Source organism: Genypterus blacodes, unplaced genomic scaffold (assembly GCF_046128005.1).
Source record: "Genypterus blacodes isolate CSIRO-AG114 ecotype Tasmania unplaced genomic scaffold, CSIRO-AGI_Gbla_v1 ptg000158l_1, whole genome shotgun sequence".
NCBI lineage: Eukaryota > Metazoa > Chordata > Actinopteri > Ophidiiformes > Ophidiidae > Genypterus > Genypterus blacodes.
The window spans coordinates 404,720-430,600 of NW_027466959.1; the positions used below are offsets into that span (position 1 = coordinate 404,720).

Here is a 25,881-nt window from a genome sequence, read left to right on the forward strand (position 1 = left end):
AAATGAAACAAGCGGGGCAATGTTCAACATATAAAGCACCAAACATAATAAATGGCTGCTCAATCTAACACTGGGTCAGGCTTCCCTTTTGCTTATTTAGTGTGAAAATGTCCTCCACTCTGCCAGAATAAAGAGACATAAGCGTGGAAATGCCCTTTCAGAGCTGTGGTAAGCTTTTTTATAAACACAGGCTCTCTTTACAGTGGAGCAGGAATGATGAATTATAACTCAGCCTACAGCACATTTATCTCTTTTTTAATTATAAACAGTAAATTAATGCCGAATGTGTCACTTTTACTGTTTACATCATAAGGCTATGATTTCTTATGTACTGAAACTGAAACAAACCACACTTATTATATTATATTATTATAGCCCAGGAATGTGACTTTTATTTATATAATCAAGGGAATCTCAATAGAAACATTGTGAAACGTGTTTTTTGCAGTGTAATTTATACATTTTACACAAATTACATTATCTGACAGTGTATACAATTCCAACAGAAAGTGTTGTTTGTTCTCTGTAGTCACTAAATGGTTTTTCTCTCCAGAAATCCCAAATTAAAGACTTTTCTATAAACCCTGAGACACAAAAACTAGTAGATCTGTGCTTCTCATAATCGCTGTCATGATCACATCAGGGCACGCATGTGTTCTCGCACACGTGTGAGTGTGTGTGAGTGTGTGTGTGTGTCAGCACTGGCTGGTTTATGAGGTTCAGGGTTCTCTGTGTCACTCAAGCTTTCTTCCCGTCTCCCATTACACTGTGGCGGCGGTGCACACGGTGGGATTTGCATGCTGAGGGGCTAATTGTGTAAAGTGGGTGCCTCCACTCTCTCCTCCCTTCTCTACTCCCTCCAGCCCCACCATGAGTGGGAGGCACCAGTCAGTCAAGCAGTCAGGCTAAGAGGGAAACTAGGCTCCCAGGGGAATTGTATTGTGACACCCAAACAACACACTTTCAAGCTCTTCAGAAGACAAATCTGTGTTAAGCTTAAATGCAGATTCTTCATTTTATCTGCCCTGCACAGAAGGCTGACTTTCCTAAAGTTGCTTGCGTGTGACAAATCAATTTCCCTGCTGGAGAAAGGCGCACTTCATGGCCCGGGGGTTTGATCTGTAAATAGTTTGAATGAGCTCATAAATGCAGGAGGACTGCTGCACTTGTGTTACCTGCATTGCTGAAGTCACTATATTCACACACATTTAGCCTTTTCAGCCATTTCAACCCCTCGGAGCTACGCTGTCTCTCCGCTTATGGCCAAAGTTATGAGTTCAATCGCCTGTGTAGCTCAAAGGTACAGGAAAGAAACCATTTTTAGGATTAGGTTTAGGGCTGAGAAATATGTTTTAATGTTTTCTTCTGCTCGAATATAAATTCTGTCTGGGAGGAAACAAGAGCTCAAAGCAAACAACTAGCATTAGAACATCTCACTGCTATGAAACGCAGTGTGGCAACAACAAAAAGATCTTAGCCTTAAACAACTTCACTTTGCTTTTCTTCCTTCTTTTACTGTGAAATGTGAGCTCCTTCATGTCCTCCACTCTTTATTGAACCAGAATACAAACACTGTGTTAGAGCAAGTCTCTTCTTTCTCACTATATAATACAATAATACTATTCTGTACTATTACAGTTCTTTTGTATTAAAGGAAGCAGCAACACGGCCACAGTTTAAACATTTATATTCATATTTCCATAGCTTAGCTTCCTTTGTAAGAACCTAGGAACTAAATGAGGTTCATATGTTCATTAGCTGAGATGTTTAGAAAAACTATAAATACAAATCACTGATTGTGTGTGTGGAGACATTAGGGAGGTTTTTGATGTATAGCAACATTAAATCTTAATTTGGATTCTGCACGTCTTTGCAGAAAAGTTGCAGTGTGTGAAGTCAGACGTTCTCTATTACAGCAGACTGGACCGTTTACTGCAGCATATGTATATACGCCATGTATGCATTTCTCTACATGGAACCTCACTGTAAAGTCTTTACAGCCCCTGTAAGGCTTTCATTAGTTCAAGCCTACATGCCTCTACTTTTATACAAGACAAACTTGTGCTTTTGCATAAGTTTTGCCACTATTAATTAGTAGATAAGGAATAGGAAAAACATTATTTGTAACTGACTTCAGTCCAGTCAAAGTTCAGATTCAGGACGAGCCACATCAGGGACTGAGGGTAGACAGCAGACAGAACCAGAGCCAGAGGAAGTCTGGACTCTGGACTCATAAACGTCTCAGCAACAATTAACATTTACACCCTCTATATATACACGTTTTAGAGAGCTGTAAAGGTAAGGATGTACTGTATATAGGAAGGTATAGGAAATTAATGAAGGAATGAAAGTAAAAGAAACTTAAATTGGAAAAAACAACATATATTAACAGATGATGTTTATTATTGCTCATCTCTCCAGTGATCGACGCCCCGAGCCAGATCAACGTGCGTGATGTGACTGACTCCACGGCTCTGGTGACCTGGTTCCAGCCCGTGGCCTCGGTGGATGGGGTCAGCATCTCCTTTGGGCCCAGCTCCACCCCCACCGACCAGGACGTGATTGCTCTGTCCTCCGCTGACACTCAGTACCACCTGGGAGGCCTCAGGCCCGACACGCAGTACCAGGTGTCTCTGCTGGCCCGGAGAGGAGATTCAACCAGCATGCCTGTCTATGAAACCTTCCTCACAGGTGAGACTGGAGTTACTGGAGATACAATCACATAATGAGCTGTATCTTCATAAAAAAAGCATTTTTATTTTTATTTTTACATAATCGTCCCTTAATATGAAAAACTGTCAAAGCGTTAAGCATTTTATTGCACCAAGCTTTAATGAGCCGCTGTGCTGTCAGTGTGATCTCCTGCTCAGCAGGGAGTCAGACCACACACACTCTGCTGTTGCCAGTGTGTTTATGAGAGAAGAGCCCCTGCTGATGTGTGTACATGCTTATGTTTGCTCATTGAAGCCAGTTCTAATAAGGACCAAACACCTTCATAAGGAGGGAATGATGAGGAAATCTCCCAAAGTGGCTGCGGTTTACCTTCGTACCTTCGTCTTCACTTAAGGACCAGACCGATGATTAAGAGTGGAGTTGATTGTGAGCAGAGTTTAAGTCCAGGAAAGGGTTCAGGTGACCCCAAACTCTACTCAGACCCACTCTCTGTTTATGTGTGTGTGTGTAGACCTGGATGCCCCCAAGGACCTGCAGACAGTGGAGCTGACAGATGAGAGCATTACTCTAGAGTGGAAGAACAGCCAGGCTCAGGTGGAGAACTACCGCATCAAGTATGGCCCTCTGTCTGGAGGCGAGCACAGGGAGCTGCTCTTCTCCCCAGGACCTAAAGACACCACACAGGCCAAGATCACAGGTACCCCCACACAAGCACACACACCATATACCAGTGTGTTACCAGATACAGGTGATGCAAACAAAGATAAGCCTACCAGTGCATCACATGACCCATGAGGTTGGAAGATTTAAAGTTGTCCAGACTGCAGGAAGAGATGTTGCTATATTGGGAACATACTCCCTATTTTCATTCTGTATTTGCTTTGAGTCCAAATGTGTGTGAAAGTAATGGCCGTACACAAATACCTCCTACTTTTTTACTCTCTGTTAAATGGCCTGCCTTTGTTTTTTTGTTGTGAAATGTTTGCCCGTCCACAAAAGGCCACTTTATTAGCAAACCACCCAGGGGGCTTTGGCATTCACACTTTAAATTAAATAACACTGTCACTTGTTTCAGTGTGAGATCTTGCTCAAACAATCCAAAGCAGGCGCGCTTTCATCTATCTGCACCGCTGTCACCATGCTGCCATGCTTTCAGGCGGATGAGGATTTTTTTTTTCCTCTGTTTGTTTCTAAACTATGTGGCCCTGCATGGAGGGATTAAGCACCATGAGAAATAAAAAAAACTTCCAAAAACAGGGTAATGGTGTCTTTGTCTGGCCTGATTCTTTGTCCTTGGGAGGCCCATCCCCTGGAAATAAAGCACAGTGTCCATTCAGCCAACACCCCCCCCTCTACTCCACACACACCTCAGCAGCTCTTTCACACAGTTATTATCTGTAATTGGCTTCACGCTCGTGATTTTATTGATAATGAGTTTCCTGGGCATTAGGTGTAATTTCATGCTGTAAGACTCTGTGTGTGATGACCTCTGTGGGAGTTAATAAAGGAATTAGGGGCACTCTGATTGAGAGAGGTCTTAATAGTAGAGACCAAAGGGCCTCTACGCCCTCCTGGTTCTGGTCGGCCACAATGGCCCTATAGATCCATCAACATAAATACATCACTGATGTTTCACAGTGAACTCAGGCTTTCCATAAAACACAATTAGGCCATCATGTATTGCGCAATCAACACACTTGAGAGCATTTTATGTTTCAGCCCTTGGCACAGTGCCTTTGGTTGAAACAGCTGGCCACTTCAGTCATTCAGTGACATCTAGTATGAATGAAAACATGACATTGCTTTTTATTGGTTATGATGCAGTGCTTTGCTTCTCTCTGGTTGTGCAGGACTGAGACCAGGGACGGAGTATGGGATGGGTGTGACAGCTGTCAAACACCAGCGTGAGAGTCCACCCACCACAACCAACGCTGTGACGGGTGAGATGCTTTTACCCAAACACAGTCTTCTTCTTTCAGACAGATTTCCCACAAAGTTCCCATCTCTTTGTCTCAGTGTATTCTACGGATTTTGTAAATTGCCCGTGCTTAAATGATTCATTCTGTATTAGTGAATCATTAATTTCACCCTCTCCAAAACAAAGATACATTTTATGTCCAGTGACCTGTCCAGTGACCAAATTAAAGGAGAAGTTCAGCCCTAAACTTAACCTCATTGACGTATTGATACTTATTGATACTGTTGTCATCTCAGCCCTGGACGCTCCCAAGGATCTGACTGTAGTGGAGGTGACAGAGACCACCATGATGCTGGAGTGGAAGGCGCCGCTGGCCAAGCTGGACACATACAGGCTAGTTTACATGTCGGCCGATGGTCATAAATCTGAAGAAGTGATCCCAGGGAGCGCTGAGTCGTACATGCTGAGGTCCCTGACGCCTGGCATGCTGTACTCCATCCGCATCAGCGCCGAGAGAGGCCGCAGGACGAGTGCACCCGCCACCATATCAGCTCCCACAGGTCAGCACGGACAAACACACACCCACACGGCCTCAAACACTTGATTAGATCAAAGATACATGTTTGTTCTATTAGTAGTAGTCAATGAAGTGTCTGGAATCAGTGGGAGTCTGAATTCAAAGCTGCATTTGCAGGAGTGAACCCTGATTGATTGTGACGCTGCTTTAGAGGAATTATAGTTTCTATAAATACCCTGAAATATTCCATCCAGACTTTTCATGTCTGAACAAAGTATGGAGGTAAAGTTTGCCTCTGACAGCCTTAAAGCTGAGCCGTGGCCCAGACTGAGAGCAGAGACAGTGGTTCCTCAGAGTGAAGCTCACTGCAGGAGAAAGACCACAACGACTTCTCATTAACCACAGGTGACATTTTCTTGTCCTGCAGTACTGCAGCCAAACCGAGGGGATGAATTGAAATCATTGTTAGCTCCCGACTGTAAGTCATTCTGTCTCTACCCGCCCCCTCCTCCGCCCCCCTCATTTTTTAGCATGTGGGCTTGTTTTTCTTTTTTCTCCCTTTTTGAAACCAGAACGTGAAAAGACAAATGAAGTGGTTGTGGCTATGTTTCTGCGCTGCGGTCAGGTTGCCTCCAAGACAAACATTTCAGGAGTAAATCTTCAAGTTATGCAACCAGCGCCCATTAAATGCATGGCTGCGGGGCAAGAATCGATCCGGCATGAGGGAATAGCTGGTTAGCTCGTGGATAGCCGTCTTTTGTTGCATTTTTCAATTACACGCTGCCAAAAAAAATAGAAGACAGACTTTAATGTGTCTGTGTGTGTGTGTGCACGTGCGTTTGAGCGTGTCTGAGCGTGCGTGTGTGTGTGTGTGTAGGTGGGAGGGTGTGTGTGCTTGTATGGACATGTGCGCTCCACACACAATGTTCATTCATGTGATAATTGTTGGCGTGAGCCCAGCTCCCCTCTGGTTTTGTGTGATTTGACCACGATGAACTGTGGGTCTGTCAGATAAAAGGCCACATGCTGGGACTCCTGTTAAAACATTGTCTCCAAAATCGCCAGCACGCTAATCCCCAGCTCGGCTGATCTGCGGGCTTTATCGTCTCCAGACACGGAGCGCAAACACACATCGCATTCATTTTACAGGAGCGGGAAGAAATTGATGAAAGGAGGAGGGGTGGGGTGAGGTCAGGTAAGGTGTCGGGGGGGCGGGGGGGGGGGAAGCGGTGCTTGGGCCTGACAATCAATGGCCATCGAAAGGATTACAAGCATTTCCTTTTGAGTGTTTCAGAGGACCTGCTAAGAAATAATCCCAACACAAGCCTGTGGTGTTTGGAAGCAGGAGCAAAGACGTAGTCAAACAAAGTGAGAAACCAGGGGGGACAAAAAGTGGGATTATCATAATCTAAATGAATCATCTGACTGGAGGAGAATCATAGACTGCAGGACACGCTGGAGGCCTTTGTTTCATCAGAACACTCAGGGAGGAACGGTGACAGACATGAGGGAATGATAAAAGCCTGAGCAGTCAACCAATGTTCCAATAGCCACAAATCAAATAACAAAACAAATATGTTTGATTTTCATTGTGCATTGTTGTGTGAGCCACGCTGAGGGAAACCAAATCCAGCAATCTCAACCCAGAAATGTCACCAAGTGCTGGATTTTCTTTGTCAGATGTCAAAGTAACTGAATAATGATGTACTGAAGGAAACCAGGAGCACTTTTGGAGCCCGGTGGTCAGCACATGCTTGGTTTCCAACGCATTCTTATGCAGAAATTGTGCATGAAGAGGTGGATAGAGGACAGAAAGCATGAGAGGAAAAGTGTCATTACCCTGCATGCACCGGGAGGATCTGAGGGCAGATTTAGGAGAATGTCCTCATCCTGAAAATGATCTTTCATGTCGTGAACCCATGTGGATCAAATGGCAGATATCTGAATGACTAAGTGATATCTGAGGTCACCATTTGAGGTCACACACTGTCTGCATGTGAGCCATACTGAGACGAGCTACTAACCAGGACTTCACACTGGAATGAAGCAATTGAAGCTTACAGAAGAAGAATTCAGCATATTTTCTAAAAGACTTAATGGACATCATCACATTTGGACATTTAGCCTCAAACCTTTCTACAGCAGGAACACATTTACCAGATCAGTCCCCACAGCCCCCTTCCACTTTCCCTAACTTGAACCTTATTCTTCTTCTGATATGTGACAGAAACTAAAGACCCCTGCTTTGTGCCAGCTTTTTAAAAAAGTGGTTTTGATTCAAATTCAATTCAATTCAATGGAACACATATTGATTCTCCCATAATCAGTTCCAATAATCTGGTTGTGATTCAACTTCTGGACTGAAGTTCACCACGGCTATAAGCAACATCAAACACAAAGCTGACTCAAACAGTCACCAGGACCTGAAATCCATCAGAACTAAACAGCAAATCCATTTCCCTTCATAAACCACCTTAGCTGAAATCATCCCCTCATATTCCTGTTTTCTTCCATCCCATTTGCTCTCTGTCCCACTCTGGAGCACTCAGTGAGAGGGGGATAATGGCAGCCTTGATGTTTACCTGCACCATCTATCACCATCTCTTTCTAATCTACTCTGAATGCTTGCACACACAATGGACTCCAATTACAGGCTGCTGCTGCTGCTGCTGCTGCACGTGGCCCCGCATGCCTTTTCCCATAGATTTGAAGTGAACAGTGCACTTCTGCCGTAACGGCAGGGCTACACTGCACCTTCAAATGTTAATGGCTCATTCACAGCCATTAATGCACAGGAGCTGCATCAGCATGTCTTTCTATCTATATGCCTTTCTCTTCCCACTTATGTGGTTATATGGAGGAGATGGCTATAGGCAGTGGTTGATAATGAGGCTGTTTGTTCAGCCGGGGCTTTTGTAGTGGAAATCAGATAATATTTCCACTCCAGACAGAAGTGAAGACCTCTTTTTTTTCTCTGGGCAGGAAATGGAACGACTGAAATACAAATGAGCGATCATCAATGACGACCCTCTTCTTTTTTATATGCAGCAGATTCTGAACAAGGAGGACAAGGAGGACTCCTTCTCTTTGTTTGTGTGTTTCCTCTGTGTGTTTTATATGTTTCACAATGAACACTTGGGTCAATAAGCAAGCTTCAAAGGGAGGAGACTGTTCTGGGTCTGTGTATGCATGTGTGTTCCAAGGTCAGACTGATGAATGGAGTCAATACAAAACTTTATCAAACTGCTAGATGATGATTCTATAGTTAACGCCATCCTAGGCTTCACTCTGAAACTTTCATGATTGGCTTTGATGCTTCCATATCAGTCTGAACCTTACCTCTGTGTGTGTGTCTGTCCCAGTGCTGTAATGTTGTGTTTGTTGTCACCCAGAGGAGGAGAAGCCTATTGTAACCAACGTCACCATCAGTGAAGTGTCGTGGGACAGCTTCCTCCTGTCCTGGTTCGCAGAGGACGGGGCCTTCGAGGCTTTTCTGGTTGAGGTTACCGACGCAGAGATGGGCGCCGAGTGGCAAAACCACACGGTGTCTGCCGATGCTCGAAGCCTCGCCATCTCTGGCCTCTCCCCCACCACATGGTACAGGGTCAATCTGTTTGGCTTGTACAGGGGGGGCCTCTTAGATCCGGTCTTTGCAGACACCATCACAGGTATCAACGCCGTATCACCTCTGGGACATTTCTCTTTCCTTTACTCCTTTCTTCTACTGAATTCATCGGTGTTGACTCTCCAATACTTGCGTACTTGTCATCAGATGTTGTTTGTCTATTCATAGAGCTGTGGTGTGGATGTTCAACACCACCCTGAAGTGTTACATTGGCTCTACTGGGTGTGGGTTTGGAGCAGAGCTGGCATAGCGTTGATTGTTATGCTGTCAGGCTGAAATGATCACTGCTGAGTTTTCCACGCTATTTGAAAAATGCCTTAATATTCCCAGCATTATTATGATGTTTATAGAGGAAGCTTCAGCCTCTGTAGCTTCACTTCGCCTACAGAGAAACAGAATCGATTTTAAGTTGAAATATAGACGCAGTCAAAGTGAAAACCTCTTTGGCTCTTGGCAGAATTTCTCTTTCTCTCCCTCTGTTTAAAGAGAAAACAAAAGAATAGAAGGTGATAAGAAAAAGGGCCAAGCACAAAGACAAAGAGATTATTTCACAGCACAAACACTCCTTCCATGTTTCTCTCTGTTCATTCATGTGGACTCATCTAAAAGTCATCTAAAGACAATCTACCTATCAGCCACTGTGGTGGAATTTGTTCTTCCTGGTGTAAACAAACGCTGCTTTCCATTCAGACGGCAGTGCCTACACACACACACACACACACACACACACACACACACACCTCCCCATCAATCATCCATCACGCACACATCCTCCCTTTGATGCTGGGATTGTGAAACGAGCCAACACTCTTTCCACAACACCCACACTAAACCAATTCAATCCACCTTAGTCCTGCCGCAGATCCGCTCCTGATCCACCTTTGATCCACCTTTAAGCTGTCAGTCTGCCTGTTGGTACGAGTCCAGCCCTGAAACAGCACCTGGTGTGTAATGTGAACAGGGAGGACCACATGTTGTAATAATGGTCAGTGTGCTGTTAAAGTGGAACACAACAGGTGCGCTGGTTTCCCCTCCCACTGCAGCGATCACAGTCATTATCAGTGCTTAACCTGCTGAGATTTATGCTCTAATGACCGGGCTGAGCGCAGTGAAACCAGAACAGAACACACCGCTGCAGCTTTAGAATGGCTGCTGAGCATTAGGGGGGGGAAAAAAAAGCTCAACCAAAACAAAACAAAGCACTTTCTCATCCCCGCCTCATTCAGGACTGGAAGAGCAAACACGCGAGAACATTTAGGTCTAATCTGCTCTTATCAATAAGCATTTCACTGACGACGCTCAGTCAAGTGGAGGAAAGATGGAGGAGCGACAGAAGCGCAGGGGGAAAAAAGCCCAACCCTGAGGCGCTTTTGTCACTTTGTGTGAGGCCTCTCGTCTGTATGCATCCCCAGTTCCCCCCAGCCTGGACCGCTCCTCATTCTCATGCTGCCATTGCCCCTGGGCTCTGGTGTGAGGGTGCCAGGGGCTTCTGGGGCCACGCAGAATATGGCATACACTCAACTGGGCCTATTGTCTGCATGCTAATGACCGGAGGAGGAACCGTGTTAACATTTCTACATTAGCATCACTTAATCCATAAAACATTTAGTGTTGTCGATACACGCGGCCGCTCATTTGATTATGGGATGCTCTGTGTCGGTCGATCTGCTGGAAGATGACACAGCAGGGGAAGTTTTGGTTTAAACTTTCTCTAATCAGCGAGCAGAGAGTGAACACGTGCTTCCTTCCCCCCCCCCGAGCTGCTCCTGCTGTTATCAGACCTGATCCAGCTCCGGGGTCCTGCCTGCAGACTCCATTCTGCAGCAGGTTAGCTGGCGCCGAGTACCTCCTCCAGTAACAGACTCCCTTTTGTGAGTCCAGATTGTGTTCCCTGAGGTCTTTGGGGGGGGGTGTGGAGGGGTACGGGGTGTAGACGAGTGAGGGGGTGTTGGAGTTGTGGGTGAAATCGGCAGCTAGCTAGCGCGTTGTAGCTCCCTCTGATGGATGCGGCCCTCCCTCTCCTCCACTGACCAGCTAAAGCCGCCTGGCGGCTAATGAAGAGTGACAGCTCCCCGGGATTTGTCTGCTCTGCTTCTCATTTCCACCGCTTCTTCTCACAACAAATGCCTCATGCGTTTTCCCTCACAATAAAAAAGGGGGTTTGAGGCGAGTTCAAGGACCCCTGAGACCCTCACATTGGGTGCAGTGTTTTAATGAGCAGTGGATCCGGGCTTTATTGAGGCTTTGCTGAGCCCACTAATATCTTCCTCTATCCAGACTGCTTTCAAAGCTCTGTCCGGTCCGTGTGTCCATCTGTGCTGCTACCGGAAGTTTCTCCTGCTAATTAGCTGCAGTGAACTCGTCCTTTAGAAGAAACGGAGCGGCAGTCTCTCTTCCTATCGCTGCCATTAATTACTGCTTAACTACCAGCTTCTACTGCAGCACATGGCAACGCTCACATCCATACGCTTCTACTCACATGTCTGAACTACTACATATGAGAACTCAGCTCAGAGAAGCATAGAAACAGGAAAACCATACATTTTCCTCTAATTGCGTCTTTTGTTTTGCTTTATTAACTCAGGGAAATACTTTAATACTTCCTCAACCATTCTTTGTTCGATACCTTAAATATTATTAAATTAATAAAGTTCACTGTTTTGAAATCTTTCAACTTCAGAAATGAAAACAAATGAATCAAATTCCCGTTTCCAGCCATACACGATGTAAAGAAACATTTCTTTTCTCTTTATTGACCACAGTGGCTTTGATGGGCCGGCTTACTAATGTATTATTGTTGCAATGCACCTGGATTATAACAATCAGCCTCAGTGCCTGAAGATCTTTCTTTGCTGTAATACTCTTCTTCTGTTTTCTCTCTGTTTGGTTGATTGTCTCTGGGCTTTGTTCTAATCAGTACTGGCCTCAGCACATCGTCTAATACGCTCTCTGTCCCTGTCAATGCTTCTGCCATGCTCATGAAATTTCCAAAGCAATCTGCAGTTTCACAAAGAAGGAAAAACTTGCTTTCCCCTGTCACTCAGAGGCTGAACCCAAAGTGGAGGCTCTTCTAGTCTCCGACGTCACGCCTGAGAGCTTTAAGTTGGCCTGGACGGCTGAAGAGGACACCATTGACACCTTTGTCATAATGGTGAGCCAGGCTCAGGGTCTGGGGCGACCCAGAGAGCTGGTGCTGGACAGCGAGGAGAGAAGCGTAATGATCACTGAGCTCACAGAGGACACCGAGTATGAGGTCCAGATCTTTGGGCTGGTTTTGGGACGACGCACCAAGTCTGTAAATGAGGCGGTGAGAACAGGTACATGGTGAAGGGATGGAGCCAAACATGTGAAGTTACTCTGTCAATCATTTTCTGGACGTGTCACGTTTGTCTTTGTCTACTAATCCTGATCACAATGAGTCATGTTGTTTGTTTAAAGCACTTAACGTAGCAGCCTGGAAATAGATTACGGACAGAAGTTAATGTTTGATGAAGGTCTGTGTCTTTCTGTGTGGTCTGTTCACTTCAGTGTGTTTATCCTTGAACTGTCTTGTCTTGTCAATGCTCTTGAGTGGTTCCAGTAGAAAGCACCAGCACTTCTCAGCAGTGAACACATTAGAACACTTCCCCCTTCACTGTACTCCTTAGAACTGCTGGCTTCCTGTCAGAATGGTATGGGTTCAAGGGTCACAGCCTTGGTTTAAGAATTGAATTTGGGCAAGTCTGATATGAGGAATCTGAAGCATTTGTATTGATCATTTGAAAGATACTGGTTCACTCTAAATTATCCAATTTCACACCAAACCAGCTTCACAAATTCTGAATGACTATCCAAAACTCCATTGAGCTCTTTGTACCATTCTGTTTCATGTCGTCTCTGTCCGGTTGTCTCTGTCTGCCTGTCTCTCTTTGTAAAAGGGGGGAAGTTGTCTGCGTCCCATAGAATGGGTGTCTGCAGCTCCGTCCCCTGTCCTCCCTGGGGGTAAGGCTTTACTCTTGGGTTGCGTGGCGCATGTTTCACTTTTGTGTTTCCATGAAATGGGGGCAAGTTAATCTCCTCAGGTCTGTCACGCAAGAGACTGTGGTTCACTGTTGCTGGGCAGGGTCGCCATGAGCCCGGGCTTCCCCAGGCCCTCTTTGTTTGTCTAACTCACTCTCTGTATTCTTTCACTCCTTTCTGACATAAGTGCCTCTCTGTGGTGGATCTGCCCCTGCTACAATAACAGAATACATGTGTGTGTGTTGTCTTGTCTTCTGCTGAATGAGACACTGGAATATCCTGATGTTCACTGACACACATATGAACTTCCGCCTTCTAACCAATCCCATCTCAAACAGACATCACACACATATTGACCTAGCTTACCTTTTGTCTCGTTTCCTCCCCACTTGTCCTCTGCGTCCTGTGTGTGTGTGTGTGTCAGACCTGGGCTCACCTAAAGGCGTCCGATTTTCTGATGTCACCGATACGTCTGCCACCGTTCACTGGGTGGTGCCAAGAGCCCGAGTGGACAGCTATCAGGTCACCTACGTGCCTGCACATGGAGGTCAGTGTCACTGCATCTGTGGAAAGAAAACTCAATCTAGCACTCCCTCAAATACTTAGTTTTTTTTTCAGAATTAAATGGAATATTTGGCCGCCAGAACCATAACAAATAAAGTTTAAATACGTAAATGTCATTATTTTCAAGATGTCCAGCAATTATTATTATTATTATTCCAGAAGTAATGTAGGCTTGTACACCTATGGCACAAATGACCTACATGTGTTGTATGTATGGCTACATGGTTGAACGTCACATATGTTTATAGCACAAACCTGACTCTCAATATAAACTCTAATAAGGACTTTGACCAGCTTGAATGAGCACAATGTGGATGTGTGACAGTAACTACTGCACCAAACCGTGGCAAGGTTACACAGTGTGTGTTACTTCTCCACACAAAAACGCCCATGAATAGATAAATTGTAATTTCGCAATCAAATACCAAAGTAAACAATGTGGTTCAACCCAAAACCCATTCATTCATTCATTCTGAAACAAGGAAGAACTCATCACTTACTTTGTAGCTACAACCTCCAATCAGTGATGACAAAATACTGCAATTGATCCAACAAGCAATGTTGTGTGTCCTTTCAGAAAACCTCATATTAACTACTTTATTGTAGTTTGGTGCTACTTTGCATAATGTGAGATATTCTGCTGGAAGGTACATTATAAATATTCTTGTCATGGTAACTGATCTCAAGTGAGTTAACTACGCCATAAGCTCTAACACTCACTTTTTCTTTTTTGCAATTTGTTTTTATTGAAGCAGATAGTGTACATGACATTGTGCATACAGGTGTAGGGTATTTTGGAGATCATTTTTTGATATAGAAAGAGGGGAAAGAGGAGAGAGAGAGAGAGAGAGAGAGAGAGAGAGAGAGAGAGAGAGAGAGAGAGAGAGAGAGAGGGAAGAAGGTTGTGATATCCCTTCTATTGTTGTTGAACTTTATACATAGACCCTGAGGTAGAGTACAAGTGGGCTGGAGTTGCAATGATGTCATAGGGTACATACAGAACTTACAGGATGATGTCAAACAGCAAAGTAGGCTAGTACAAATCGCATCATAGGTTGTGATAGAGAGAGAGAGAGAGAGAGAGAGAGAGAGAGAGAGAGAGAGAGAGAGAGAGATAGGGGAGAAACAAACAGGAAAGGAAGGAACCAGAGAGATGGCGTCCCACCCCGAAACCCCACCCAACCCCGCAGTCATACACTCTAACACTCACAAGGATAGATGCTTTTGTAACTGTGTGAATTCATCAAGCAGCATTGTTATCTATGGCAGTTTGTTAAAGACATTTTATTAGCTATGAAAATGTGTTCGGCTGTCTCCCTGCTGCTTTGGCCATCAATCTTCAGGCCACTATGCTCCGGTGGTGGATTGATTCTGCCCTCTAGTGGCCAGTTGTTGTGCTTACTGATAGTTAAGTGAACCATTATAATGTAAGTGATGCACATAAGAATACAATAATACAATAGTTAACGCTTGTCATCAGGTAATTTGACAATATGAAATGGAAATGTTATGAAATGTAATCATCTACTTACTAAAATGTGAATGTTTAAGCTGTCATGTTTGGTATGGATGTGTAGGAAACGCTAAGACGGTGACAGTGGACGGCTCTGAGTCTCAGACGGTGCTGCCCAACCTGACACCCGGGGTCACCTACCAGGTCACAGTCGTCGCTGTCAAGGGTCAGAGGGAGAGTGAGCCTGGGTCAGACAGTGTCACCACAGGTACGGCTCACCTGGGACTGCAACACACACACACACACACACACACACACACACACACACACACACACACACATTGTCTTCAGGTGAGGCAGCATTCATTAGAATAGGTACGTGTTGAAAATGTGAATAGGGTCTGCTCACTGACTGTGTGTGTGTGTGTGTGTGTGTGTGTGTGTGTGTGTGTGTGTGTGTCAGCTCTGGATAAGCCTCGAGGTCTGACTGCAGTCAACATCACAGACACTGAAGCTCTGTTGCTCTGGCAGCCTGCCATCGCTACTGTTGATGGTTACGTCATCACATACAGTGCAGACACGGGTAGGTAACGTGCATGAAGACACTCACACATACATACGATTCCCTGATTCATCACTCTCTAGGTCCAGGTTCTGACCCATCCTGAGACCCTTAACCCCCTCTTTAATGTGCATGCATATGTAGTGTAAGTCCCATACCTCAGTCCTGCCTGTCTGCGTCTTCCAGTTGCCCCAGTGATGGAGCGCGTGTCAGGAAATGTGGTGGAGTTTGAAATGGGCTCTCTGACGCCGGCGACACGCTACACTGTGAAGGTCTACGCTGTGAGAGACCTGGCCAAGAGCGCTGCCACGACAACAGAGTTTACCACCGGTGAGTGCTGAGCTCACACCAGCCACTGTGTCACACAGACTGGTTTGATTTGAGTCTTTACTGCTTCAGAGAATAGTGTGTTCAATAAAGTAGAACTTTGTCCTGGTGGTAAATATAGATTCAGTGTGTATTTAAAGCTGAAATACACCACATCTGGAAGTATAAAGGGATACAAGATACAGTATTATCACATTATAGCATACACAGTAGAAAGGTAGCAAATTTAGCAGTTGTGTTGTTGTATTATGTTATGTTATGTTGTGTTGTGTTGTGTTGTGTTGTGTTGTGTTGTGTTGTGTTGTGTACTGTTATGTTGTGATGTATTGTGTTGTGTTGTGTAATGTTATGTTGTGATGTATTGTGTTGTGTTGTGTTGTGTAATGTTATGTTATGTTACGTTGTGTTGTGTTGTGTTGTGTTGTGTCATGTTATGTTATGTTGTGTTGTGTTGTCTTATGTTGTGTTGTGTTGTGTTGTGTTGTGTTGTGTTGTGTTGTGTTTTGTTGTGTTGTGTTGTGTTGTGTGATGTTGTGTTGTGTTGTGTTGTGTTGTGTGTTGAGATTATGTGTTGAGATGGGACTAATGAACTTATCCACATATCACACATGAACGTTTGAATGAAAAGAATAGTGTTTATTATTGTAAAAAGCAACTTTAAAACACTCACAATATTGAATTATTGATTAAATATAATTTAGATGTTGCAATCAAGTTTTCCAAAAGACAGAAAAACATGATGTGTTCTAAATCCATAACAAATAATAAAACTAGCAGAGAGAGAGCAGGACCTCCTTCTAAATGTCAGTTGATGCTTGTTGTGTGTCAGATGTCGACGCCCCCCAGGATCTGGCAGCCAGTAACATCCAGACAGAGAACGCCCTGCTGACCTGGAGACCCCCCCGCGCTGACATCACTGGATACATCCTCAGCTTTGAGTCTGCAGATGGAACCGTCCGGGTGAGTCCACATTAATAAAGAGATCACCTGAACTACACAGGGTCACGCTTCATAAGAGCAGCAATGATGGAAGCTTGTTCATTAAGATTCCCCCTGCGTGAATTAACTCAATGTGTAGTGAAGTGTGTCCCAGGTGAAAGAACATTTAAAATCAGCATATTAATGAGCTGCTGCATGTTTAAGACCCAGGTTGTATGAACCTTTGGTCTCTCTGCTGCCTCTGGACGATCATATCATCATGCTAAACATTAACAAATGTCAGTAAACAACCACTTTTACGACTCTAGTTTCTGATCTGTTATTCTGAACATCTGCACTTGTTAAAGTCGGTGTTTAATGTTTCTCCTAGAACATAAATCAGGCTGGAATAAGCATTAAAGATAAAAATGATAATAAGAACACGGAATGTGGTGAGAAATCAAACTGCTGTGTTTGTTTGTTTCATAGGAAGTGGTGTTGAGTCCCACTGCTGTGTCCTACAACATGGCTCAGCTCAGCGCCTCCACAGAGTATTCAGTCATGCTGCAGGCCATCGCTGGGCCCAAGAGAAGCAGAATCCTCAGAACTGTCTTCACTACAAGTAAGTGGATTTATGCACACTTAGCAAAACAAATATCCACTATTAAATCCACATGAAGCTGCTCCATGCAGTGAGATAATGAGGAATAGAGTGGGTGTGAATGTAATATGTCTAATGGCCAAAAGGGGGTGCTGTTAGTGTTCAGTCCCATAACGCCATTCAGTGTTCATTCATACAGTTTGAACATTTGATCTTAACTCACCTGTGAGGTTTACAGTGTGTCCATCAGTGTGTCCATCAGTGTGTCCATCAGCCTCAAATGCTCCATGTGTTCTGCTAGCTTTATGTTTAATGCAAATTGGTTGACCAGGATCATTAAGCTGACACAATGTCACATGTTTGACTTCCTGTTTGACCACGTACCTGTACTCCAGTCAAGGATACCTGCTGGAAACATGGGTCAAACAGCATCCCATCGCCCAGATCCAGATATTCTCTATCTCCCCGGCTCTATCTGATTAAAATATCTGCTTGGACAGAAATCACGTTTATTATTATTATTATTATTATTATTATTATTATTATTATTATTATTATTATTATTATTATTATTATTATCTATTTATATTGTGTGTGTGTGTGTGTGTGTGTGTGTGTGTGTGTGTGTGTGTGTGTGTGTGTGTGTGTGTGTAGCTGGAGTCCTGTACAGATTCCCCAGAGATTGCTCCCAGGTTTTGCTGAACGGCGACACCACAACCGGCCTGCACACCATCTACCTGGGCGGAGATGAGAACCAGGCCGTCCAGGTCTACTGCGACATGAGCAGCGACGGGGGCGGATGGATCGTAAGTCATCTGCTCAGAAAACACACCTTGTATTGACTTGATTGGGACGGTGATTCATTTGTGTTCCTCCTTGCAGGTTTTCCTCAGACGTCAAAGTGGTAAACTGGAGTTTTTCCGCAACTGGAAGAACTACACAGCTGGCTTTGGTGACATGAACGATGAATTCTGGCTCGGTAATCTCAAACAAACATCACAGTAAACTACCACATGCTAAATTGGAAAGCTTGTTGCATATCAACTTATCAACACCGTCCTTATCAGCGTTTCCTCTGAGACTTAGAGACTCGCAGGTTCAATCATTTCCCTTTGTCCTCCAGGTCTGTCAAACCTCCATAAGATCACAGCCGGTCAGTATGAGCTGCGAGTGGACCTGAGAGATAAGGGAGAGACAGCTTACGCCCATTACGACAAGTTCTCTATCTCTGAACCACGCACGCGATACAAGGTCCATGTAGGAGGATACAGTGGCACTGCAGGTACACGGCTGGCCTCAGCAGCCTACACACACACACACACACACACACACACACACACACACACATCATTGGGATCACAACAGCCTGCAGGCTAAAAACCCCATGACGTTTTTATTTTCTTAATTAAATTTGCACTTGTTTTACTACATGCATTAGAATGTGAAGTCATTATGGAGAAACGCTTTGTGAATACTGTCATCTGAGGTTGGAACATGTATGTACACTTTGCATGTGCGTGTCCTCCTGTTATGTGGACGCACCATGCTCTGTGTTTGGATCTCAGTCTGACACTGTTAATGTCTTCTGTGAGCCTCTACACCTCACACCTATCAGATGCAAGGTGTAGATAAGTAACGTATCAAGATAACAAGATGGGGTTAATCATTCATTATGAAGGACAAGGCAGGAAAACAGAAGTCACCGGCTCGTTTAACAGGATTTAGGTTTTCCTGGCCGGTACATAGACTGATCCCACTTTCTCCCTGCTGCTCATCTCTGCAGGAGACTCCATGACGTACCATCATGGCCGTCCGTTCTCCACTTATGACCATGACAACGACATTGCCGTCACAAACTGTGCCCTGTCCTATAAGGGAGCTTTCTGGTATAAGAACTGCCACCGCGTCAACCTCATGGGAAGATACGGAGATAACAGTCACAGCAAGGTACGGCTTCACACAGCAGCGCCGCCGCTCAAACTGGGAGAGAACCTGAAGATGGATACCTCAACACTTCCTTTCACGTGTCAAATGAATGATTAATCTCTATTAATTCATCTCTAATTTGAGTTCTAGATTACAATGAAGCCTCCTGATGTTAATCCTGATAAATAATGAAATCCATATTTGTCTTCTCCAGGGTGTGAACTGGTTCCACTGGAAAGGCCATGAGCACTCGATTGAATTTGCCGAGATGAAGATAAGGCCATCCAACTTCAGGAACTTGGAGGGAAGGAGGAAACGATCATAGATGATCCTGAAACCCACCACCACCAACAACAACAACAACATCAACAACACTAGTATTTCTCTGTCTGGACTTTCACACATACCCACCCACCCTGCAGCTACCAAAGCCACTGCCAAGAGCCCTGCTGCGTCCACACTAACCCACACATCTTCCTCCCATTCGCTCACAAACCAGTCTTCACCCCTAACCAACCGCCGCCGCCCGCCCTGTCCCCCTTCTCCAGTGAACGTGTGAAGGTTGTGTGCAGTTGAAACACTGCAGGTGTGGAAATTAAAAAAAAAAGCACATTACAAAATGGACTTAAATCAAGCCGCCGCAACTGATTCTATTCATGCACCAAAGAGAGCAAACCGCACCACCACACAACCATTCATGTGTTTTCCATTTCTGTTGTGTTGCAGCATTGGCGGGGAGGTGCGTGTGCAGCTTGGGCATTATGTTGTGTACAGTCATTAATACCATTCCCTATCTCACGTCACAAAACCACATATAGTCACATTTTGGGGTTTCACAGACAGGAAAAGCTGTTTACACTTTATGTGGTCTTGTTTAGGTTCAGGGCCTCTGTGGATAAAATGGATAACACAGTGATAATTTAAAAGAATTATCATAGAAATGCTATTCCTTGTACAATATTGTACATCTGTACATGTGATTTAAACATTTTTAAGTTGAAAAAAGGGATTTTACTCAGAAGGCACCTTGCAGATGTTACCTTCATCTAACTAAGCCATTTGTTTGTCTTTGTGCGACTTACCAGTGTCGGTGTCACTTTAGCCTTCCCACTTTCCCTCGATTCCACAATCCCTACTTTCAACACCAGACATCTGACTTCTGATGGAAAGGAAATGAAACAAAGTAAAGAAAAGTATTTACCCATCACATCTCATGTCCATCTGGATGGCAAAGGTTCCCATTCTTTGTGTGAGCCCCTGAACGCATCATGCTACAGCCACAGTATTGTGTTTTTAAAAAGCTAAAGAAATGGCGTTGTTTCCTTTATGAATCTGAGGCAGGACCTGTTATTCAGTATAGAATGAAATGAGGAGATTCATGTTTTTAGTACAGTACATACGGTACATGTGGAACAAGAATGTTATGTGTTGTTAATGATGAAAATCAAAAAAAGACCAATTAAAATTGAATTCCTGTCGATGTGGTTAAGATCTTTATGCGTATATTGCTGAAAATAGTGTTTGGGCAGGCCAAAACTTTACCACTAGTTATTGTTTCTCTCCCCACATCCCCTGGTTACTAAACCACTGACCCTCTAAAGAATGCCTGTGTAAATTAAGTTTGTTTTTATTGTTTTGTTTGTTTATAACTGGGTGAACAACAGGTGTTTCTCTGTATACTGTATTACAATAAAACAAAGTTTGTTTAAAAGTAAGATGGCATTTTATTTCATTGATAAAGTGAAGCACAAAGTAAGGAGATGTCCATAATTTAAGTTTTTAGATCTTAATAAGATTGTCTTTCTGCCATAGACAAGCGTTCAAACTGTGTTCATATCAGGTCACCACTAGATGGCAGCAGACCCTGAGGACGGTTCAGCCGGCCTTTAAACTGTGGAGTTTGATTATAAAAGGCAAATGTACACAGAAATACATGTTTCTGGGTGAAATGGTAAGAGAAAGAACAATAAGAAGAAGAAAACACATTAAATTGATAATATAATTATATTATCAGTTCACCATATGCAAAAACCTATCTCATGCTGGCATCTAAACTCTTAAGTCCACCTTAAAAGGACAATAAAGGCGTTATTGTAGGTCTGTGGTGATGATATACATCAATCCTCTGTTTCACATTATTAAGTCGTTCTTGTTCAGTATGAATAAAAACTAAATAATAAAACCTGAATAGTCACGTTAGGTTAGCCAGACAAACTGCTGAGGTTTGCTGGATGGAAAACGAGATACTTGATTGTAAATGAGTCTTCTTCAGCTGAATGCATATTTGCCTTGCACATATGCAAGGGGGCGGTGTCGTCATGCCAATGGAGGGGCGCGTCCTGCCTCCCTGCCGCGTCCTGCCTCCCTGCCGCGTCCTGCCTCCCTGCCGCGTCCTGCCTGCCGCTTCCTGCCTGCCGCGTCCTGCCTGCCGCGTCCTGCCTGTCTGCCGCGTCCTGACTGCCCCGCGGGCAGTGGGCGCGCCGCAGTGGCTCCTCCCCCTCCTCGCCTCTCACTGTTCTATGTGGTAAATGCGCCCTGGGAGCGGCTGCACTTCCTGGCAGCGCTGTGTGTGTGTTTGTGAGTGTGAGAGTGTGTGTGACTTTCCAGAATTCTCTGTTCGATTCGGCTCAACAGAAACTGGAGACTGCGGGCAATGAGGGCACCTTTTTTTTCTCGCGTGTTGAAGATCCTGATTCTGGTAGTGCTCGTCCTGTCTGCGCATGTGTTAGTATGCCGCGTTACATTTCGTGGTCCGCTGCCAAAGCCGACCCCGGTACCGGAGGAGCACCACAGGCCTCTGAACCCTGCGACATACACTTACATCCACAACCAGCCCGCAGTCTGCAGGGACAAGAGCCCCTTCCTGGTGTTTCTGGTGCCCATTGGTCCTGGACAGGTGGCAGAGAGGGGGGCCATCAGGGCAACATGGGGCGCTCCAGGTCCCGACACTCTGACTCTGTTCTTTGTGGGACTCCCTCAGGTGGACCGGGCATCAGAGACTCAGAACCTCCTGGACCAGGAGAGCAGGAAACACGCTGACATCATCCAGATGAACTTCCTTGATATTTACCACAACTTGGTCATCAAGACCATGATGATGATGAACTGGCTGGCCATCTACTGTCCTAACTCCTCCTTTGGCATGAAGGTGGACGCTGACATCTTTGTGAACGTGTTCTACCTGCTCAGACAGCTGAGGAGCTCACCCTGGCACAGCTTCATCACAGGATCAGTGATCAGAGACGGGAAACCTCGCAGGGGCAGAACGAGCAAGTGGTACCTCCCAAAGCTGTCCTACGCCAAGGACAGCTTCCCTGTGTACGTCTCAGGCGCTGGGTACGTCTTCTCCACAGATCTGGCCAGCAGGATCACCTGGGCGTCCAGATTTGTGCGGATGATCCCACTGGAGGATGTGTATGTAGGTCTGTGTCTACAGGTGCTCGGGGTCCAGCCTGTGTACTCCAGAAGCTTCCTGCCCATCAGGGACCTGTTTGCAATCCAAAGAGTTGCGTACGACCGGTGCACCTTTGCCAAACTGGTCATTGTCAACGGGTTTAAGCCATCAGAACTGCTCACTATTTGGCAGGACTTCTCCCAAGGGCATCTTAGCTGCTGATGACACATTTTTATCACAAGATGTGCAACTGCAAGGGAAATATAGCCATGAAAGGAAAAACAGCCATGGGGGGGGGGGGGGGGGGGGGTCAATGGAACAAACACATCTATTAAGGAATGACGTCATCTGGATATGAGATCATTTTACAGATGGCTCACTTTACAGACGTGTGGATGAATGTATTTGCCTTTTTCCTGCACCTTATGTTTCAGAAACGACCGCTTCTGCCTTTAAACACTACACAGCTATGGAACCAGGAAGGTCAGAGGTCAGAAGGTCACTGCCTTTATGAGACGGGAATACAAGAACTTTATATTTATTTATATTAGGACTCAGTTAGTTTAAACCAAAGATAAAGTGGGTGTAGATCCATTTTACCCAAATTGCACTGACGGGTCCTTTGTGGTCCAAATCTTGTGTTAATTACACATTAAAAGGAAAAAATAAAACGAGGATGATAATATATATCTATATATTCAACTATGCCTCAATGCAATGCAAGTTAATTTACTGCCTCACTGTGCAATTAAGTGCCTTATTTGCTTGAATACTTTATTAGCTTGTGTTTCTGGTTTTGCCTCTGTTTTGTAATTACATGTTAGAACCAGCAGGTGGCAGCATAAACCAGTGTACAGGGTAGTTTTCACTGGATGGCTCCAAAAAGAAAATAAAGTCCATGGCAGCGATCAGACAATTAATGAATATTGTTGTATTAATTTGAGTTAAAGTTTGATGCTACCTGCCTGTGACACACACCAAAGTTATTACCCAGATTGATCTCATGTCATTATGCACCATGATGTGACTGGATCGTTCATGTTGCTGTAAGAAATGACAACAATGATGCGCTCTATCAACTCATTGTATAATTATTCCTCAACTTTTCCACCTTCACAAGAATAAAATGATTGGAGGAACATTGAACCGAGGACATGTTTTGCTGTGAAAATGAGCTATGGGTTGTTGCTATGGTAACATTGTAATTGATCGAGTTAGGCGTTAGACTGCTGGTTTCAGATGAGTCACAATCAGATCAGCCGCAGACCGGACAGTGGAGGACGGTGAGACCTGAAGGTAACACGATGAGATGCCGTAGTGACCGAGCTGCAGTGAGGGGGCTCGTAAATATACAACCGCTGATTCATGAGCCACCAGCTGGCCAAACATCAGCAGATGGCCTGGTGCAAACTCCACAACACCTACAGTGCAACAAGCTCACAACTCCACAATACTCTTTTTTTCTTTTTGACTTTCTTTTTATTGAAGCAAACATTTGACATGACATTGTACATAGTTATATTTGAGATAATTTTTTTTATACAGAAAGCTGGGGAAAAGGAGAGAGAGAAAGAAGGAAGGTTGTTTTATTATCACTATTGTTGTTGTTAAACTTTATACGTAGATCCTGAGGTAAAGTAGGCAAATATGAGGTACAAGTACCGCCGTAAACCGCGGCCGCTGGAGGTTTGTGAGAACATGGCACAGTGGTGTGGGCGCAGAGTCCAGGATGACATCAGTGATGTTGATGCGATGATCTCATAGGGTAAAAACAGTTCTTACAGGATGATGTCAAACAGCAATGTAGGCTGGTACAAATGGCATCATAGGCTGTGGTAAAGAGAAGGAGAGAAGAGAGAAACAAGAGAGGACATCCCACCCAGAGACCCAACCCAACCTCACAGTCACACAACCCCACATCCATACAATAAAGCTAAAGCAATAAATTACATTCAGCAATTTCATTTTGGATGACATCATTAAGGATCTTACTGGACATCAAATTGGATTTCTATCTTTCTTCTTTGTTACTTATGAGAGTAATAAAACAGTCTTGGCAACGTCTGTAGATGAAATGGGTTCAAGTGTAAAGCTTCATGTGGGCTTCATCTTCTTCCAGCTTCACCTGTTAGGAGTCACAACGTCTTCATGCTCCTCAGACTCCTGGCCCATCCTGTCTGTCAACCTGTCCATCACCACTGCTAACGACAAAGGGCTCAGAGCAGATTCATGATGGAATCCCACCTCCACCTTGAACCCGTCTGTCCTTCCTACCTCACCCCTCCTCTCTGCCACACTACATGTGTATCACCACATCTCCTCTCCCCTCACACCTTTTCCACAAATACACAATGGTAACTCTATCGGACCACCTCTATAATTCTCCATCTCACTGTACATCTCCTCTCTTTGCTTCCTCTACCCTTTCCCATAACTTCACCTTGATATCCTTGAAAATGGGCAGCAGTACACTTCCTCTCCACTCCTCAGGCCTCCTCTCGCTTTCTAAGATTGTGTAATTTCTCCACAGGTATGTCATCTGGCCACTCTTCATTCTCTTCATTCCTGCCCTCACCTCAGCCTCGTTCACCCACGTCCCCACATCATCCAACCCTTTAGTCTCTCTCTCATTCAGCAGTGGCATAGTTTGTGTTGTTGTCTCGACCAATCCGGTATGAAAATCTCATTCATTTGCGTATTTGATTTGACACCAGATCCCTTTTCCTTCACAACCCCGGCTTTGGGACCCAGAGGCTTAATACTACAGATACATTTAAATCAGCCTAAGTAAAGTCAGAAGTAGCAGTGTGGTCTGACAGAAACGTCTCCAAATGTGGCAGATATTAGTCTTAGGAGAGTAAAGCTTCAATCTTATTTAGGGAATCGTTCTGCCCAAATTATGCAGATCATAACAACAACGACAACAACAACAACAACAACGCCATAAGGTTAGATTCTATAACTCTTCACACAGTTATGTCCTCTCGTCTGTCTGCAGCTCCTTGTCTGTGTTTCTCCCATGTGTTAATAATTCCTCTGCCTTCTGTTTGGCTCCATTCATTTCCCACACTGACTGCGTGGGAGTTTATGTTCTGACTGAGCTTCAGCACTGAATTGTTCAAAAATACTCTCACGTCTTTGGAGATGTTACTCACGGTTAAAACATGGCTGAGAGGAGTGGACATCTGATATTCATATCAATGTTTAGCAAGGATAGAATAGAATAGAAAAGAAAAGCAGAAGTCCCTGGACATCATGCGCATGTCTGATCCCTGCAGGCCTCTGACTCTGCCTGTGGGTGGCGCTGTGTCATCTGCTCGTGGGCGGAGTTGCGTGGAGAGCAAGGTGCCGAGGAGGACAGCCCATGAGACACGCATTTACATTTAGCGAGTGTGTTTTCACAG

At 44.6% G+C, this 25,881-nt stretch overlaps 2 protein-coding genes and 1 long non-coding RNA gene across 3 annotated transcripts in view; 2 read left to right on the top strand and 1 right to left on the bottom strand.

Annotated features, from left to right (window-relative positions):
- Positions 1–20,519, top strand: part of tncb (tenascin Cb) — a 48,380-nt gene extending 27,861 nt beyond the window's left edge. Inside the window, exons 7-23 of the mRNA XM_076167430.1 lie at positions 2,422–2,691; positions 3,185–3,370; positions 4,524–4,613; positions 4,888–5,151; positions 8,501–8,776; positions 11,778–12,050; positions 13,157–13,279; positions 14,874–15,017; positions 15,213–15,332; positions 15,498–15,641; positions 16,468–16,598; positions 17,046–17,178; positions 17,812–17,963; positions 18,040–18,136; positions 18,281–18,439; positions 18,941–19,104; positions 19,298–20,519. Of these exons, the coding sequence (XP_076023545.1) occupies positions 2,422–2,691; positions 3,185–3,370; positions 4,524–4,613; positions 4,888–5,151; positions 8,501–8,776; positions 11,778–12,050; positions 13,157–13,279; positions 14,874–15,017; positions 15,213–15,332; positions 15,498–15,641; positions 16,468–16,598; positions 17,046–17,178; positions 17,812–17,963; positions 18,040–18,136; positions 18,281–18,439; positions 18,941–19,104; positions 19,298–19,408 (2,837 nt within the window). The 3' untranslated portion in view covers positions 19,409–20,519. The remainder of the gene's footprint in view (positions 1–2,421; positions 2,692–3,184; positions 3,371–4,523; positions 4,614–4,887; positions 5,152–8,500; positions 8,777–11,777; positions 12,051–13,156; positions 13,280–14,873; positions 15,018–15,212; positions 15,333–15,497; positions 15,642–16,467; positions 16,599–17,045; positions 17,179–17,811; positions 17,964–18,039; positions 18,137–18,280; positions 18,440–18,940; positions 19,105–19,297) is intronic.
- Positions 2,642–15,560, bottom strand: LOC143013762 (uncharacterized). The gene is made up of 4 exons (XR_012965217.1): positions 15,470–15,560; positions 14,951–15,034; positions 13,169–13,295; positions 2,642–2,706 (listed from the first exon to the last, which is right to left on the bottom strand). It is a non-coding gene; the product is annotated as an uncharacterized LOC143013762 (long non-coding RNA).
- A 1,077-nt stretch (positions 20,520–21,596) lies between the features above and the next one.
- On the top strand, positions 21,597–23,347 carry b3galt8 (beta-1,3-galactosyltransferase 8). The gene has a single exon (XM_076167502.1). It carries the CDS (start codon positions 21,737–21,739, stop codon positions 22,697–22,699), a length of 963 nt encoding a protein of 320 aa, XP_076023617.1. The 5' UTR covers positions 21,597–21,736; the 3' UTR covers positions 22,700–23,347.
- The last annotated feature ends 2,534 nt before the right edge of the window (positions 23,348–25,881 follow it).

Excerpts from the sequence above, each read along its gene's own strand:
- b3galt8 (XM_076167502.1), top strand. The coding sequence starts at position 21,737 with ATGAGGGCACCTTTTTTTTCTCGCGTGTTGAAGATCCTGATTCTGGTA.